The sequence below is a fragment of the Schistocerca americana genome, chromosome 4, assembly GCF_021461395.2.
Source record: "Schistocerca americana isolate TAMUIC-IGC-003095 chromosome 4, iqSchAmer2.1, whole genome shotgun sequence".
Taxonomy (NCBI): domain Eukaryota; kingdom Metazoa; phylum Arthropoda; class Insecta; order Orthoptera; family Acrididae; genus Schistocerca; species Schistocerca americana.
In genome coordinates, this window is record NC_060122.1 from 609,832,234 (window position 1) to 609,850,953 (window position 18,720).

The window sequence follows — 18,720 nt, forward strand, 5'->3', positions numbered from 1 at the left end:
TATACTTCAGTGATGAATCTATTCACAGTGATGGAAGCAAGCAGCCAGTATGTTCGGCAAAGACGTGGAGAACAGTTCAAAGCTAAGCATGTGTAGCAATGTATGAAGCATCCAACTTCCGTTATGGTCTGGAGTGTGATGTCTGCGAAAGGCTCTGGTAGATTACACACTGTTGAAGGGACAATGGGGCAAGAACAATATAAGGATGTCCTTGAAAAGTAACTTTTTCCCCCAAATACATGAGTGGTTTCCTAATAAAGATGACATTTTTATGCATGATGGGGTAACTTGCCACAAAGGTAAAAATGTTTCCAAGAACTTGGAAAAAAAGCAATTAACAGTGTTGCCCTGGCCAGGGAATAGCCCTGATACAAACCCAATTGTAATTTATGGGCTATTGTGAAACAGAGACTAAGGAAATTTACAATATCCACCAAACAAGATCTCACCGAGAAACTAGAGGAAATCTGGTACCATGACAATGATATTAAAATGTCATGTCAAAAGTTAATAAAAACTATGCCAAATAGGATATAATCTTTACGTAGATGCAAATGTGTAATAAATGTAAAGTTTTGGAGAAAAAGATTTAGTCTAATATTCTGAACACATCTGTAGTAATGGAAGAAACCGTGGGGAGTAAAAATTGTTAAGGGAAATGTTGGCTTCACTACAGTAAGCAGGTTCGAACAGATGTAGGTTGTAATAGCTATGCAGAGATGAAGATGCTTGCACAGGATACACTAGCATTAAGAGCAGCATAAAATCAGTCATGACTAACTCAAGCGAAGGGCAGGGGACAAAAAGTCAGCTGTATACAGCTGCATGTGTGTTCATTTATGAACTTTCATCAGTTACAGGTCAGAAATATTTCAAACACACTCCTTGCACTGAACTGTATAATGTTTGTCGTGCTGAAGAACAGTATCTCATACTACCAATATTTTTTTTTTTTTTTTTTAAATATGCAACAGTCTACTGAAGTATTTTAATCACAGTTTGCGAGAAAGATTCTGTGTTACCAAAACGGCTTCCTGATTTGTGTGATTTTGTCAGTGTTAAGACACTGAGTTGTTGTATTTGGGCACAAATAAGAAGGGGTAGTGTAACATTTTCCCTTGTTCTTCCAACTTCTCGAGCATCACTTGAAGTTGACAAGAAGAGATTCCAATACTAAAGGATGAGTAAAAGATTAAAATATATGAGGAACATCAGGTTCAGAAGGATGTAGGTTGCAGTAGTTATTCAGGAACGAAGAGGCTTGCACAGGATAGAGTAGTGTGGAGAGCTGCATCAAACCAGTCTCCAGACCGAAGACCACAACAACAACAACAACAACAACAACAAGAGGAACATGCAACATGTCTCTTTACTGTGGACAAAATAATTTCTAAACCAATGACAAAAAGAATAACACAAACTATTTTACAGAAGGAGATATTATACACAATAAAATGACCTTAGAAGGTAATTCCCAATATGTCTTTAATGTTGATCATCAGAGAAGGACCCTAAAAAGCAAGAAGCAGCCAATAGCATCCCCAGTTGTAAAAAATGTTTAGATACTTCTCCTCCATCTATTGTTGTACACTTTCTCTTGGGTTTACAAAAAAAGCACCTGTGAGGTTTTGTTTCTAAAAGAAACCTACAACTAGACAATATGACCCATTACTCGACTCAGTGAAATGTCAGTTACAAAGATATTGTAATTGGCACGCAGCTGCAGCAGTATGTGACAAAGAATACTCTTAGAGTGAGGAAACGTGTTCTTCACTATAAATGGGGCCAATTTTAGCTCTCATAAGAAGAAAGGGTGGTTAAGCTGTTGGACAGGCTGTAAATAAATTTCAACAGCATATGAAAAATGAGATTTATTTCTTGGATAAAAATGAAGGCAATTAAAGCTCAAGACACAGAACATTTAGTAAAAAATGATGCAAATGTGTCTAAAGGAATAAAAGATTGTGTGGTGGTCAGAAGGAGCAACGATAATAAAACCTGAGATGTACAAAGACATTATATTGCACGCATGTGTGCAAGCACACACGCACGCACAAGTAAACAGTATTAAAAGCTATGCTATTCAACACTCCCACTCGTGTTGTTTCAGAGACACAATTGATGATGATTTACGACTAGTCTACAACTTTTCTTTTGATAGTGGTTTTGTGAATTTGTCTGCCAACTAACCTTCTAATTTAACGTAAGAGATAAGAACAGAACCATCATTTATTTTTTCATAAGCATAATGGAGCTTTGTATCGATATGTTTAGTCCTTTTGAATGTTGCTTGTTTCTCATTACTTGAAATGCACTTTTGTTGTCCACAGAGAGTGGTGCTGGTTGCTCTATATTAACTCCAAGCCCCTGTAAGAATGTACAAAGCCAGGTGATTTCAGCAATTTTTCCAGATGCTGCAACATACCGTCACAGATCTGGCAACACATTTTGCCCGCACGATGTCCATGTAATAGGTCCACCAGTCAGTACACTGACAAGTATCAAAATCTCTAGCAAAATCAACACCTGGTCACACAAGAAGTTTAAGTTTATTACCACTGTATATATAGCACCATTGTCTCTTGTACCCTGAAGATACTTTGGGCTGCATTTAACAGCAGTTCTACACTCATGTGCAGCATTGTTAAGGAAACAACTTGCTTGACTGGCAGAAAACATTATATCATGTCTTGTCACTGTGGCAGCAAACATCAAACCACCTACAGCCTCATGAAATAGAACATTTTCCATAGATTCTTATCATCATTTACTGTGTACTGTCCTAAATGCAAGTTTAAACTGCAATCAGTGAGTGTTGTGTATGACTTGCAGTTATTTATGCTCAATTTTACTAAGGGGCAACTAATTGCTGCCCTCTTAGCAGATAAACAGTTCTTTACTTTCACTGTCTTGCTTGATTGCCAATCCTACATAGTGAGTGAGTTTGTCAGCCACAATTTCAAAATGAGTTTTGATTTCTTCAAGTATTTTATTTATAGTTGCTATGGATTTACTTATAATTAATGCATTTATATAGAAAAAAAGCCAAAAATACTTTTTGGCCATCAACTTGAGCATGAAACACAGTCATCTGAATTAAGCTCTTTGAAATTTAAAAAAATTAATAAACTGAACAAATTTTTGATTTCAGCACCGAGGAGTCTGCTTCAGTCCATAAAGGCTTTTGTTTAATTTGCAAACTAAATTTGCGTTTTCACTAATGAAACCTTCAGGCTGTTTCATGAATAAATCATCTCGCAAATCACCATTGAGAAAAGCAGTTTCCACAACAAACTGCTTCCTGTCCATATCATACAATCCTGCCAAAGCCAAAGAATACAAGTTAATTCATACTGAACAACAGGGGAAAAAGTTTCTCCATAATCAAGTCCATATTTCTGAGAATACCCTTCTGCAAATATTCTAGATTTATACCTCATTAAGCTACCATCTGGTTTACATTTCATTTTGTGAATCCACCTACAATCAAGTCTGGCAATCTGGAGATAGATCCACTAAATTCTGGGTCTTATTTATCAACAATGAAGACATTTCATCTTTCATTACTGTGCACCACTTCTCAGAGTTTCCAGATGTCATCACCTCCCTGACAATGTGCAGCTCGTCAAATACTGCTGCATAAGCCATGAAAGTTTAGAAACAAACTGGAGGGCAAAGTTCATAACAATTTCTTTGAACCATCCCTAACTGACCCACCTCTCAGTAGCACAGAGTCCTCGATCTTGCAGAAAATCCTCTTCATTTTGAAAAGGTCATTGAACTTCTTTTCCCTCTGCTTCCGTCAGGAGCTTGCACTCATATATAATGTTGTTTGGCCTGAGTTCTGTAGGACACATTTTAACATTTCCATTGAAAACCAAGCCTCGTGAAACAGTTTTCTTCTTTGTTACCCGACCATACAGCCTATAATTGTTACTGTAACCATTGTAAGCAACCATTACCATCATCCTCAATTTACTTTGAAATTTGGATCATAACCATTTGGGAGTAGGCATAAAACATTCCGCACTAGCTCTCCTCATATACTTTAATGTTGTTTTCTCTTAAGGCACCTCATTACAATTAGGCTTTCACGAACAGTGATGCAGTGTATACACTGTCATCTTGACCAGAATCAAGATGCATTCTGTGAGCACTTTCCACTACCGATCTGATTTCATGTTCAACTTTACCATTCTGCTCTGTTGTGTATGCTTTCATGGACAATACCAGTCTCCTTGAGATGAATGAAGTTGATCATTATCAAATTCTGTCCCATTAGCAGTCCCAATAACTTTAAGCTTATTCCTTGATTGCCATCCCACCAACTGTTGAAACTCTATGAACACATAAGTGGCGTCACTTATGTTCTTATGAAAGAACACAAACCTATATGAAATACTGTCATCTTCGAAAATAACAAAATGGTTAGCACCATATAACTATGTGTATGGCATCCTTCCACATACATAAGCATGAATAAATTCTCCTGGACCACAGGCACGAGTCTGAAAACTTGATCGAAATCCCTTCCTATGCAGTTTACTATACTGACATAAGAAGTACTTACTTAAAGCATTTGATTTTATTTCTGGAATAAAAACCACGGTCAGCCATTTTCTTCAAATTCTCGTGTCCCAATCTCAAATTTTCTTGCTTGTTCCACATTTTCCCCATAAAAAATAACATTCTGTAACATTGATTTTCTGTTTTTAAATCACTCGCCACTAGCCTCTCTCTAAATACCTCAATCTTATTACTGTTGCATGTGGCTTCTAAACTTTTGCTAGCTACTGTTCCTACTGAAAAGAGATATTTTTATTTTTTCAGACCAAATACATACTATGTCTCCCCCAGTGGACAAGGTTCCCATACACTATTTACTAGTGCATTTAACTTCACTGGTCCAATACCATCACACAGACAACTGAATTATCTCCAATGTGAACAGGAATTTCGAACTTCCCCTACTGGTTTAAGAATTAAAAACCATTCCTTGTGTGAGGTCACATGTTTTGATGCAGTGCTATCAGCAAACCAAACATTATCACAATTTGTAGCCAAATATTCCTGATTCTGCACCCACAGCTTGATGTTTGGGTCTTGACTTTCTCTTGACAATTTTGTCATTCTTTACTTATACTCAGTCTTATAATGACTTTTCTTATGACAATAACAGTACTCAATACTCTTTTTGTTCGCTTAAATTACTTTGGAAACATTGACCCTGACCTTGGTCCCTTTTGTGGCTACCACCTAGAGCTGCAAATGCTGCTGCTATTTCTTCAATCTGTGACAAACATTTCTCTTCTTTCAGTGACCTTGCTGTTAAATTGCCATAAGTCTGCCTGCTTTCGTCACCCAAGTCCCAAGCTGTAACAAATTAATCATATTTTGATGGAAGTCCACCTAAAATTTTGGCAATCTTGTCTACTATTCACCAACACCTGCAAGAGGCTGTGCTAATGTTATGTTGTGCAATAGCATGACAGGACAACATCTTATATTTGAAGAACTATTGTTTCAACACTCGCTGCTCATGAATTGTCTTAAATCAATTCCACATACCATTTGTTGTAGCACACGGCATGACAGTTCCATACCAGACAAAATAAAAGGCATTGTTTTTGCATTAAACTCATCCCACAAGTAGTTCTGTGCATCTGTACCTTCAATCGGCCTTACTTTACTTCCGTGAACAATGTCTAGCAATTTCTCAGTTCAAAAGGTACATTCTACTTGATACTTCCATAGCTAAAAAGTAACTCCATGAAATTTTTGGAGACTGAAAAGCTTTGTTCATTCCATCTCTTACCCTTTCATTTTCTAAGTAAAACCCTCAATATAACTGAACGCACTCTGGAGCCTTGATTGACGTGAAGAAAATAAAAACTTCTATAGTAAATTAACACATTTTCTCTGGGCTCATAGCCTGTTGGACAGGCTGTGATTAAATTAAAACTGTATAGGTTGACTGAAATTTATTTCTTGGATAGAAACAAAGGCACTGATCACTGAATGGCAACTAATGTACTTGTATCCTTACTTTCCAAATAAACCCCAACTGACTCTCATACTCTTGTGGACACAGTGGAACAATCTATCAAATTTAAAAATTTTTGCCATAACTTCTTTCTATTTGCTTTAAATGTTTGCCGAACCTCTGCTCTATCTATCTGAAAGGCTGCTAGGTTCATTTCTGATGGTCAAGACTTGAACCTTTCCTGTCTCACCCATCTGTCCCAGACTGCAGAACAACAGTCATCAATTCACTGTAAGACCCCGTCTCTTTTGTTTTCCTCAGGTATGTCAGATGGGTGAATCAGGGGGTGGTGGATCACGTTTGTAATGATTCATCCAGTTCTGTAAAGTGTGTCTGTGATCTTCACATGACTCTAAAGCATCCAGTTTGCTGTGCTTAGTAGTTATTTTGACAGCTTCCTTTTACAGACTGTCTCTGTAGTAGGTAGAAATAACAACAAAGAACTTAAACTGATGAAAGTTTCTACTCAAATTTACAGTCTAAAATAGTTTGGAAGACACTGATGCATTTTGAGAAGAAAATTAGTAAAACACACAGAAAATATGGTGGTCTTATCATGTTTCACAAACTCAAGACAAATAGCCATGTGCTATCCAGCTTTTGTGATGATGCAAAACCACATTACATAGTCTGGTTTTTTAACTGCTTTACAAAATGGTAAACAAACATCGCCACCTTATAATAAGAATTTACGTACTTCATCTGAAAATGTGTCTGAAACTACTGCACCAAGCCTCTGTAACTGATCTTTGACTCCCATAGATCTGTTATCACCACCAGACCGCACTTCCACATATGCAATGACATCTGAAACAAGAAAACAAAAAGGATCATTTATCAAATTACATACATATATACACAGACAATACTAATAATGCTTGAAAACTTGAATAGTTGTTAATATACAGGGTGCCTATAACTAAAGTTCCAGTTTTAAAATGGTGTAGAAAGAAAACCTCTGCTCAGAATGAAGCCAGGTTTGAACAGCATATTCTTAACGCAAAGGAGAAGTCTTTGGGGGGAAAAAAATGAAAATTTTACCATGAGATGGCAGTGTAAGTGTCTTAATGTAAATGGGGGCAATTACAAATGACACATGAATTACAATATGACAGCTATGGTTTGAATTTCACATTACACCATCCATGCCATGCATGACTGCACAAATTCAGCAGCAACCAGTTATAGCACTGTTACGTAAGCCCATCCACCAAGGTCATATCACATCAGGTGGAAAACTCAGTTTTTAATTGTCGTGAGGCCAAAAACAGCAAAAAAGCAAAATGACATCAGTTTTTCATGGTCCTGGGACCAAAAACTGCATAAAAAGCAAATTAACATTGGTTTCTAATTGTCATGAGATTGGCGCAAGATACATTCAGTACGCTGTTCGCTATTTTCTGCCCCAAGTTGAAACTGAGAAACAGCATGTTCCACTACAGATCAGAACGTCTCAGGGGTTACATTCAGGATACAATGTGCAATGCTTGCCATCAACTCAGCTACACTCACAGTGGAGCACTAAACCATTCTAGAGCAAACACTTTGTTTACTGGCAGGTTAGCAGGAAACAACTACTGAACACAGGTGATTTTATATGGATAGCAATGTAGGATGTTTCATAGCATTTTATGCACTGTGCTCACAGGCATGTCCAATGTTCGGGCAATTTCCTTTTCCTATACACTGCACATTTGCACACCACTGCTCGACCCTGTCCTGCAATGCTGTGGCCACATCTTCTACAGATGTTGGATCAATTGCTTTCCTCCTCCTGCCACACTTCACTTCAAAAGAACCTGCCTTTTCGAATCTTGACCCATGTTTTAATTCTGATGGCTAGTTTGAATCCAAATTAAATTTCATGTGCATCAGTTTGTAATTAGGTTTTGGATTTTTCTGCTGAACTGGGAAGGAACTGGAAGAGTGGGGGAGGGGGGGTCAATGACACTGGGCAGTCCACAATGTCTTACACACTTTTGTAAGTACAGTGGAATCTCACTTAATGAGCACCTCACATAATGTGAAGGAAAAAAAAAATCACTCCACAAGTGATGTTTCGCATAGTGAGTGACAACAATTTAGTGCGACATCACCAGCCACTCGCATGTGGCAGGGGAAACGTTCAACAATATGAACACCTTTCATTGTCGGCAGCAGCATATGAACGATGTCTTTAGTACATACTGCAGACTGGGTTTAGCACCCTTTTGCTCAGCTTGTGAGCACACATTTTTCTAAACTTGTATTCACACAGTGTATTTGTGTGTGCAAATTTTCTATAAACTACCATAAGAGAAAGAAAATTACCTTAGAAATGAAACATAAAATTATTGAAAAAACACAAACATGGTGTGAGTGTTGTTAATTTAGCATGCACATACAATCGGTCTACAACTATTTGCACTATCCTCAAGAACAAGGACAGGAATAAGGAGATATACGCTTCAAAGGGAGTGACAAGAGTATCTAAACAATGGTTTCATATTCCTGGTTCACAGGAGAGCTTCTGTAAAGTTTGGAAGGTAGGAGACGAGGTACTGGCAGAAGTAAAGCTGTGAGGACTGGGCGTGAGTCATGCTTGGGTAGCTCAGTTGGTAGAGCACTTGCCCGCGAAAGGCAAAGGTCCCGAGTTCGAGTCTCGGCCTGGCACACAGTTTTAATCTGCCAGGAAGTTTCATATCAGCGCACACTCCACTTCAGAGTGAAAATCTCATTCTGGAAACATTCTCCAGGCTGTGGCTAAGCCATGTCCCCGCAATATCCTTTCTTTCAGGGGTGCTGGTTCTGCAAGGTTCGCAGGAGAGCTTCTGTAAAGTTTGGAAGGTAGGAGACGAGGTACTGGCAGAAGTGAAGCTGTGAGAACGGGGCGTGAGTCGTGCTTGGGTAGCTCAGTTGGTAGAGCACTTGCCCACGAACGGCAAAGGTCCCGAGTTCAAGTCTCAGCCTGGCACACAGTTTTAATCTGCCAGGAAGTTTCATTCTAGACGATGTCGAAAGGTTGTTTCTTACATGGCTAAATTAAAAGCAATTGCAAGGTGACACTATTAATGAGAACATTATTTGCAAGAAAGCAAAAATGATTTTCACCAACCCTGTTAAGACGACACCAGGATCATCAGTGGCTGAAGCAGTGATTAAGGGAAGGTATGCATGGTTTGAGAACTTTAAGGGAAGAACCGGCCCCCACAGCATTGGAGGCATGGTGAAGCAGCCAGCTCCAACACAAAGGCAGCACAGAACTTCGTCAGCAACTTCAAGCTGCTCATAGATTCCAACCAAGGGTTATCTGCAGCAACGGATTTTTGATTGTGGTAAGATGGGTCTGTTCTGGAAAAAGAAGGTGAAGTGTACCCTTACTGAAGCAGAAAAGAATGCAATGCCCAGTCACAAGCCAATGAAAGGGCGTCTCACACTGCTATTCTGTGCAAATGCAAGCTGAAATTTGCTTGTTTACCATTTAGAAACTCTATGAGCCTTCAAGATGTCCAGAACAGCAGGTTAAATGTGATACAGATGTCTAGCAACAAGGCTAGGGTGACACATGATCATTTTTGTGAATGGATCAATGAACTGTTTGATCCTCCGGTGAAAAAATATTTCCTTGAGATGAATCTGTCACTGCATATCTTGCTTGTTATGGACAACACTCCTACCCATTCTCCAGGCCTACAAGACCACCTCCTTGAAGAATTTCAATTCATTAAAATCCTATTTCTGCCTCCCAACACCACTCCATTACTAGTAGATTATTTCTAACTGTAAGAAGCTCGACACTAAAGCACTCTTCAAACACTGCTTTGAGTTGACTGGAGCTACCAATCTCTCTCTCAGACACACATTGTTGTCTGTGCCGAGATGATTGAAAAGGTGTAGGAAGGTGTTACCAAGAGAACTCTCCCTTCTGCTTGGAAGAAACTTTGGTCAGAGTGCATTGTTGAATAACTCTGAGGCATATGAGTCACGAGTCAGTACCTGTGGAGCCTGTAGCCAATGAGATTGTGCCTTTGGCCAAGAGCATGGGACTAGAAGTGGATAACAATGATATTGATGACCTTGCGGAAAATCACAGACAAGAAATGACCACTGAAGAGCTTATGGAGTTGCAGTGTGTTTCACAGCAGGAACTCATGCTGTGGAGTTCTTCAGAGGAGGAAGAGGTGGTAACAGCAAAGCAGCAATATTCTGGTACAATAAGAAAAATGTTGAAAGTATGGGAATCATTTGCATTATACATTGAAAATCATCACCCCCATAAAGCAGTGGATACAACCGCTTCAAATTTATTTGACGATAATACTGTGCCACATTTTCGCAAAGTGTTGAAGCATTGACAGAAACAAACGACCATAGACAGGTTCCTAGTAAAAGAATTAGTTACGTATCATGAATAATACAATATAATACTGTATGCCTCCTTCCTGCAGGCAAAAAGGAATATAAACATCTCAAAAATGAGATCGACAGGAAGTGCAAAATGGCTAAGCAGGCATGGCTAGAGGACAAATATAAGGATGTAGAGGCTTATCTCACTAGGGGTAGGTTAGATACTGCCTACAGGAAAATTAAAGAGACCTTTGGAGAAAAGAGAGCCACTTGTATGAATATCAAGAGCTCAGATGGAAACCCAGTTCTAAGCAAGGAAGGAGTATATAGAGGGTCTATACAAGGGCGATTTACTTGAGGACAATATTTATGGAAACGGAAGAGGATGTAGATGAAGACGAAATGGGAGATACGATACTGCGTGAAGAGTTTGACAGAGCACTGAAAGACCCGAGTCGAAACAAGGCCCCGGGAGTAGACAACATTCCATTAGAACTATTGGCAGCCTTGGGAGAGCCAGTCCTGACAAAGCTCTACCATCTGGTGAGCAAGATGTATGAGACAGGCGAAATACTCTCAGACTTCAAGAAGAATATAATAATTCCAATCCCAAAGAAAGCAGGTGTTGACAGATGCGAAAATTACCAAACTATCAGTTTAATAAGCCACAGCTGCAAAATATTAACGCGAATTCTTTACAGACGAACGGAAAAACTGGTAGAAGCCGACCTCGGGGAAGATCAGTTTGGATTCCGTAGAAATGTTGGAACACGTGAGACAATACAGACCCTATGACTTATCTTAGAAGAAAGAATAAGGAAAGGCAAACCTACATTTCTAGCATTTGTAGACTTAGGGAAAGCTTCTGACAATGTTGACTGGAATACTCTCTTTCAAATTCTAAAGGTGGCAGGGGTAAAATACAGGGAGCGAAAGGCTATTTACAATTTGTACAGAAACCAGATGGCAGTTATGAGAGTAGAGGGGCACGAAAGGGAAGCAGTGGTTGGGAAGGGAGTGAGACAGGGTTGTAGCCTCTCCCCGATGTTATTCAATCTGTATATTGAGCAAGCAGTAAAGGAAACAAAAGAAAAATTTGGTTTAGGTATTAAAATCCAGGGAGAAGAAATAAAAACTTTGAGGTTTGCCGATGACATTGTAATTCTGTCAGAGACAGCAAAGGACTTGGAAGAGCAGTTGAACGGAATGGATAGTATCTTGAAAGGAGGATATAAGATGAACATCAGGAAATGAGACACTTAAAGTAGTAAAGGAGTTTTGCTATTTGGGGAGCAAAATAACTGATGATGGCAGAAGTAGAGGGGATATAAAATGTAGACTGGCAATGGCAAGGAAAGTGTTTATGAAGAAGAGAAATTTGTTAACATTGAGTATAGATTTAAGTGTCAGGAAGTCTTTTCTGAAAGTATTTGTATGGAGTGTAGCCATGTATGGAAGTGAACCATGGACAATAAATAGTTTAGACAAGAAGAGAATAGAAGCTTTCAAAATGTGGTGCTACAGAAGACTGTTTAAGATTAGGTGGGTAGATCATGTAACTAATAAGGAGGTATTGAATAGGATTGGGGAGAAGAGAAGTTTGTGGCACAACTTGACTAGAAGAAGGGATCGGTTGGTAGAACATGGCCTGAGGCATCAAGGGATCACAAATTTAGCATTGGGGGGCAGCGTGGAGGGTCAGAATCGTAGAGGGAGACCAAGAGATGAATACACTAAGCAGATTCAGAAGGATGTAGGTTGCAGTAGGTACTGGAAGATGAAGGAGCTTGCACAAGATAGAGTAGCATGGAGAGCTGCATCAAACCAGTCTCAGGACTGAAGACCACAACAACAACAGCAACAACAACAACAACAACAACAACAATACTGTATGTAAAATTTTCTTTGAATGAATGGCATGAATATGACAAAACTACTACTTTTTCTGCATGGAATACATTATTGTTTTTTTACATTAATTTATACGGGATAAATTGTTTCACTTAACTAGTGTTTCCACTACGAGTAAGATTCTGGAATGAATTATTCTCACTATGCAAGGTTCCACTGTAAATTGTCATTTCTAGGGAAAATCTCATGAAATTACATTAAGATGCACTATTGGCACTGGCCTCACATTTTCCTTCCAAACTCTCTCTTCCAACTATCCTAAATATGAGAAAGAAGTAAGGTAGTGTTACTGTTAATTAGAATTTTAATTAGTTACAAAAAAAAGTAACAAGGTCAAAATGTGGTAAACTTGAACCTTTTCATAAATGTATCTGTAACAAGCCCTGAAAGTCACATTTATCAACTGTTGATAAGTTAAACTGTTTAATGAATAATCAAATTAATTCACCATAAAGCAACTCTGTACAGAGCTTCAAAATCAGATGAACAATGAAGTTAGTTTATATGTGCATCATGACAAAAATGGAAAACTATATCAACTTCTTACTTATTTAAATATTCAATGCCCTTCTCTTTATGGATACTGGCAACTCAGTAACAGCTGTTCACAAAATATTTATTTATAGTATATGCCTTCATTTCATACTTGCATCAAGTTTTTTTAAAATTGTTATGCAGAAGGAGGTAAGGTTACCAAACTTTTATCAATTTACCAAAATTTTCAAAAAATTCACCATATGTAGTCAGTCATAAATATATGTACAATCAGGTAAGTGATTTCTTCTACAATCTGAATTTTATACAGAAGATAATCACAATCAGTAGTACCGAACCCAAAATTAAAATCATCAGGTAGCCCAAATAGTAAGAAAATTAACAAAACCAACATTATGTGGCAATGTAGGTATAAAAAAATTGGCACTTTCTCTGTAGGCCTACTAAGTATAAGTCATTTTTATTACATGCAGTGAAACTGAAGGCCAGACCAGACTCTGAATATGAAGACACATTTAGCGCCTCCAATGCTGAAACTTTTAACATAATCAAATGCTGCCAAGAGACTGTGTGTTGTTACAAGATAAGCTCACAGTAGCTTCTTGTCATCCAATAAGACTATAAAGATTTGTCAATTACTCCAAAACTTAATTGAAAGATGATTGTTTCATTTCAGATAAATGTTTAATTTCCTGCTGGTACTGAAATCATTATAGAAAACAAGCTCAGAATAGACAAGAAATCGAGAAGAAAATTGGACATGGCTTATCAAAGAAAAGATCTTGGCATTTGATTGGAGTCAGTTAGTGAAATTATGCAAAATCCAAATGTGGATGGCAGGATAGGGATTTGAGCTCTGCTCCTCCTGTAGATCGATCCAGTGCCTCAGTCACTGCATCATCTTTCAAGGTCACAATTAACTACAGACAATTACTCTAAACTTCCAGTCCCACTGTAAATCTGTTAGTATGTTATTGAGCAACCTCAACAGAATGGATACGAGGTAACTGTAATGAAAAATGTTGAAATCTGAACATTCTCAATACAATGAAAACTATCCCAATCCTCCTTACTCCAGTATCTGCAGATGTATTGTGAGGTATGGGAAAGATCCTACATGATTCAATAACTGGGTTTGACAGTTGCTATGAAAGCAGACAGCCTGATCATAGATTTAAGTGAAGCTGTACAACATCAAAATGAGCATAAGAAGAGTAAACAATTAATTCAACAGCAAAATTTTTTTCAACCAAACTAATAAAAAATCATAAAACGTTTTCATCATACGTTAAGTCCCAGTTGCTCAGTGAAAATACTAACACCAGAATAGAAGATGGCAGAGAGAAAGCTGAAATACTGAATTCATTCTTTCAAGATTGTTTCACAGTACATCATAATACAGGTCCTCCATTCAATAATTACATGAACATTGAAATGGCAGGTACTAAGGCAAGTGATCGTAGAATACAACTTAACTAAAATCATCGAAAGACGTGATACCTGCGAGATTCTGCAGAGATTATGTGAAATAAAGTGCTCCCCCTGACAACTATGGTAGCAGAATTATAAAATAAGTTTCATGCGTACACAACAGGACACTTGGAGTATGAAAATCCCGTCTATAAAAACTGACATGGAATCTGTAAACAGTAACCCTATGAGACACAACACGATCTATTCATCCATGCAATCCAAAGTGCTGTACACAACGGCACCCAGACTGACGATGTGTTACTTGACTTTCAGAAAACAGTTCCACAATGTTGTTTAATACACAAAGTAAGTGCTTACTCCGTGTCAGACCAGATTTGTGACTAAATTCAGAACTTTCCAGCAGATAGAACTCAGGACCATCATCTTAATGGGACGAAACTGAAAGATGTAAAGGTAATTTCAGCAATATTCTAGGGGAGTGTTATAGGGTCTTTGCTGTTTTACAGCATACATAAACATCATAGGTGGTAATAAGAAAGCTCCATCAGGCTGTTTACAGACAATGCTGTTAACTTTAGGATGGCTGCAGCACCAGACGATTGTAGTGAAATATTCGAAGACCTACAGCGGATCAATGATTGCTCCAAGGTCTGGCACTTGACTCTGAATGTAAATACCGTATTTACTCGAATCTAAGCCGCACTTGAATCTAAGCCGCACCTGAAAAATTAGATTCGAAATCAGGGAAAAAAATATTTCCTGAATCTAAGCCACACCTGAAATTTGAGACTCAAAATTCAAGGGGAGAGAAAAGTTTTAGACGGCCCCTCCAAATCAAAACAAAGTTGGTCCTTTGTAACATGAGACACAATGAGATCGAATGGATGAAGATGAAGATACAGCTACAGTAGTTCGGTTCGACTCGTAAGCTCAACAGTTAGGCTTTACCAAGTAGCCATTGCTATGTGTCAGGTGCTCCATCCGTATTTATACAGATACCCTTCCTTTTTTTCATGCTTCGTCTGGTTTGAATCGATTGCTTATTTTGCTTTGATCTGATAAGTGCTGTTCTCTTTTTTATAGATGTTTACCTCACTCTTAAGCTAAAAATGCATTATTGTACTGTGTCATGCATTGTTCGTCACATTCTAAGATGAGTGTTTACGACCTGTTGCCGCTCGCCTCATGGCTGCTTGCTTTTTTTGTGCACGCTACCGCGGCTTTTTTTTTTTTAAAAAAAACCAGAAGAATTGTTTCATAAGTGAAACAATGGCAACAGACTGCTATTTGTTGTTACTTACATTGCTGCTTTCTTTGATAATGATCAACAAGAACCAAATAATAGACTACAGATGATAGAAGATGTTCTGATCGAGAGTTTAGCGAAAATTTTTCTACGTTTGAAAATCTTTGCAGACGCCTCTTTAGTACATTACATTCAGCACAGAAATGAGGGTCATGTTAGATTTAAAAATGTAGTCAGTTGCCGTGCTTCATTTCGAACTGTATCACTATTCAGCATAAGAATAATACGAATATAAACATGACATGAACATCTATATTCTTCCGCGTTTGCTGTTGTCTCACACTAGTTTCGTAGTTTATTAGGCAGACAGGATTTAAATGAGGTAGCAGCAAACACGAAAGAATACATGGCATAATGTTTACATTCTTCTACCTTTTCTTTTAATTTATTTACTGACGCAGAAGTTTTGGCGACAGTATTTCTCTTTGTGGCTGCAAAGCATTCCTGTCTAGCGCTACATATATTCGACGGCAGACGTTAGTTGTGGCGGCACCTACAACATTTTTATAACTTCCGCTTACTTTGCACTCGATTCTAAGCCGCAGGCGGTTTTTTGAATTACAAAAACAGGAAAAAAAGTGCGGCTTAGATTCGAGTAAATACGGTAAATGTAACATATTTCACACAGGTGAGATTCACTACAGTTTAATTATGCTCTGGGTGGGAAACCACTGCAAATAGTAACAACCACAATATGCATAGAAGTAATCATATGGAACAACCTAAAATAGAAGGTCCACGCAAAACCAACTATAGGAATAGCAGAGTCCAGGATGAGATTCAGTGAAAGAATGTTATATAAATGTATTTCATCCATGAAAGAAATGGCTCACAAGATTCTTGCAAACGCTATTCTTGAGTATTGACTATCAGTCCGAGGACACTCACCAGGTTACATTAATAGAAGAAAGAGAGAAGAGCCATTGAGGAGCACCACATTTCATCATAAGATCATTTATAAATGTGAGTGTGTACAGGGATGGTCTAACAAACTCCAGTGGCAGCTCATACAAGGGCCTACATATTAGTTTCAATTGTGTAAATGACACTGTAACCAATTACATGAGTCTACCTTAATTCCGTAGAGCTATATTTTATTTTTTATTAGACCATGACTAACATACTACTACAGAAATTCAATAAAGTTACTTAAGAAAAGGTATGATTAGTGAACTGAGTGTGCACAGTTGACAGTGCAAGCATCACATCAGATAATTATTATAACATAGTAACCATCCCCTTCAGAAATAATGTATTATTTTTTACTTTTCCGAAGAAAATGCGAAACTAGCCAAGAAACAAAATTTTCGCTAACAGAAACAGTAGTAGAATCCACTAATTTCATTTACAACTATTAACAATGAACTCTGAAGAAAGATACAGAAACTAAAAGCCAAATAAACAGAAAAAAACTGTCAAAGAATCCAATGGTAAAATTGTTAAATTGCAAATTACAAATGTCATTCACACAAACCAGGAAAGAGTAATCATAATGACAGGCAGTGTCCAAACCCCTTTCAATCAACAGAGCTGTTAACAATGTGAACATGCTACAACAGAAAGCAACAATGAGAATACAAGTAATGGATTAAAGCTGTCTTCAGAGCTAACAGGTATCTATGGGGGTTGGTACTGCTGTAGACACCACTGCCAATAACTAGCTAAAGATGCACCGATTACAATCATTTAAACTATCCATCAATGTCTACCCAGTTCTGTGTTGCTTTTCCACTACAGTGGGGAAGCGAGTGGGGTTGGGTGGTGGCAGGAGGAAGTGCAATAGACAAACCGTAATGCCTAAAAGGAACACACTGACAGTTTCGTACACAAAACTGTTTTATTGTAGTTTTTCTAGCAGTTATGAACCATAAAAATATTATCATAAGTGATTTTGGAGTTATAGATTGTTTGGGGAGGAAGTTTCAATGCCGTCTGGTATGTGGAGGAGTGGGGGTAAAAGACCAATTTCAGCATAACTGCATCACCAACAGTAAAATTCTGGAAAAGTTTCTGAAAAATAATTCAACTGTTGTTTGTGATGAAACTATAAATTACAATGACTACAATCATTGAAAAGTCTGTCACCTGTGAATTATGCTTGCAATCCATTTTCTGTATGTGAAAACCACAAAATCTCTATACAGTCATAGTGAACTTTTTGTAGTATACTGAGAGAACATTATGAGTGGTCCCTGTCAGAAAATGGTGCTGTTCATTCCAGGAATGTTGGATAAAAGTCAATGGAAATGAAAGAACTGTTGTGACAAATGAACTTCTTCCACAGGTTAATAACAGAATCAGGGAAAATCATTGGTAGACAATTACAGAATTATCAGTCACAGTTTCCCCTCAGCTACCATGAACAAAGTTGTACAAACTTGTGACCGATAAGCTTTGTTAACATACAACGGGTCCCACCACATCTAAATGAAGTCCACAAATGGAAGAGATTGGAAGTTGCATTAATGTTTCTGATGTGATATGATTCAGAAGTAGATGAATTCCTCATTCACATAGTGACAGGTGATGAAGCATGAGTTGCACACGTAAATGTGGAGAGGGGGAGGCAGGGGCAGGGAGAAAAACCAATAGATTGGGCCCACACTAACTCACTACTTAAACTTTTTAAGTGCTGTAGAACTTTTCTGCACTAGAATAAGCTCTGAAACTTACTGTGGAACCTTAAACAAGCTCAGAAGAGCCATCCAGACCAAAGGTAGGGGATGTTGAATTCTGGCATCATTTCTATGCGTAACACCGGGTCACATACTGTCATATGCACACAAATGTCGTTTACCGTATTTACTCGAATCTAAGCCGTGCTTTTTTTCTGGTTTTTGTAATCCAAAAAACCGCCTGCAGCTTAGAACTGAGTGAAAAGTAAGCGGAAGTTCTGAAAAATGTTGGTAGGTGCCGCCACAACTAACTTCTGCCGTCGAATATATGAGCAGTACACAGGCACAAAGATAAATACTGGCACCACAAACTCTGCGTCAGCAAAAGGTAGAAGAATGTAAACATAATGCCGTGTATTCTTTCGTGTTTGCTGCTATTTCATTTAAATCCTGTCTGCCTAATAAACTACGATACTAGAGTGAGACAACAGCAAACACGGAAGAATATACATATCATGTCATATTTATATTCATATTATTCTTATGCTGAATAGTGATAGTCAGAAATGAAGCACGGCAACTGACTAGAT

At 38.1% G+C, this 18,720-nt stretch overlaps 1 protein-coding gene and 1 non-coding gene across 4 annotated transcripts in view; one reads left to right on the forward strand and one right to left on the reverse strand.

Annotated features, from left to right (window-relative positions):
• The window catches only part of LOC124612418, a 242,762-nt gene that overhangs the window by 137,123 nt on the left and 86,919 nt on the right, over positions 1-18,720 (reverse strand). For all 3 annotated transcript variants that reach the window (XM_047140622.1, XM_047140621.1, XM_047140623.1), the window contains exon 3: positions 6,741-6,850. In XM_047140622.1, the coding sequence (XP_046996578.1) occupies positions 6,741-6,850 (110 nt within the window). The remainder of the gene's footprint in view (positions 1-6,740; positions 6,851-18,720) is intronic.
• Trnas-cga lies at positions 8,622-8,696 on the forward strand. Its single transcript has one exon. It is a non-coding gene; the product is annotated as a tRNA-Ser (tRNA).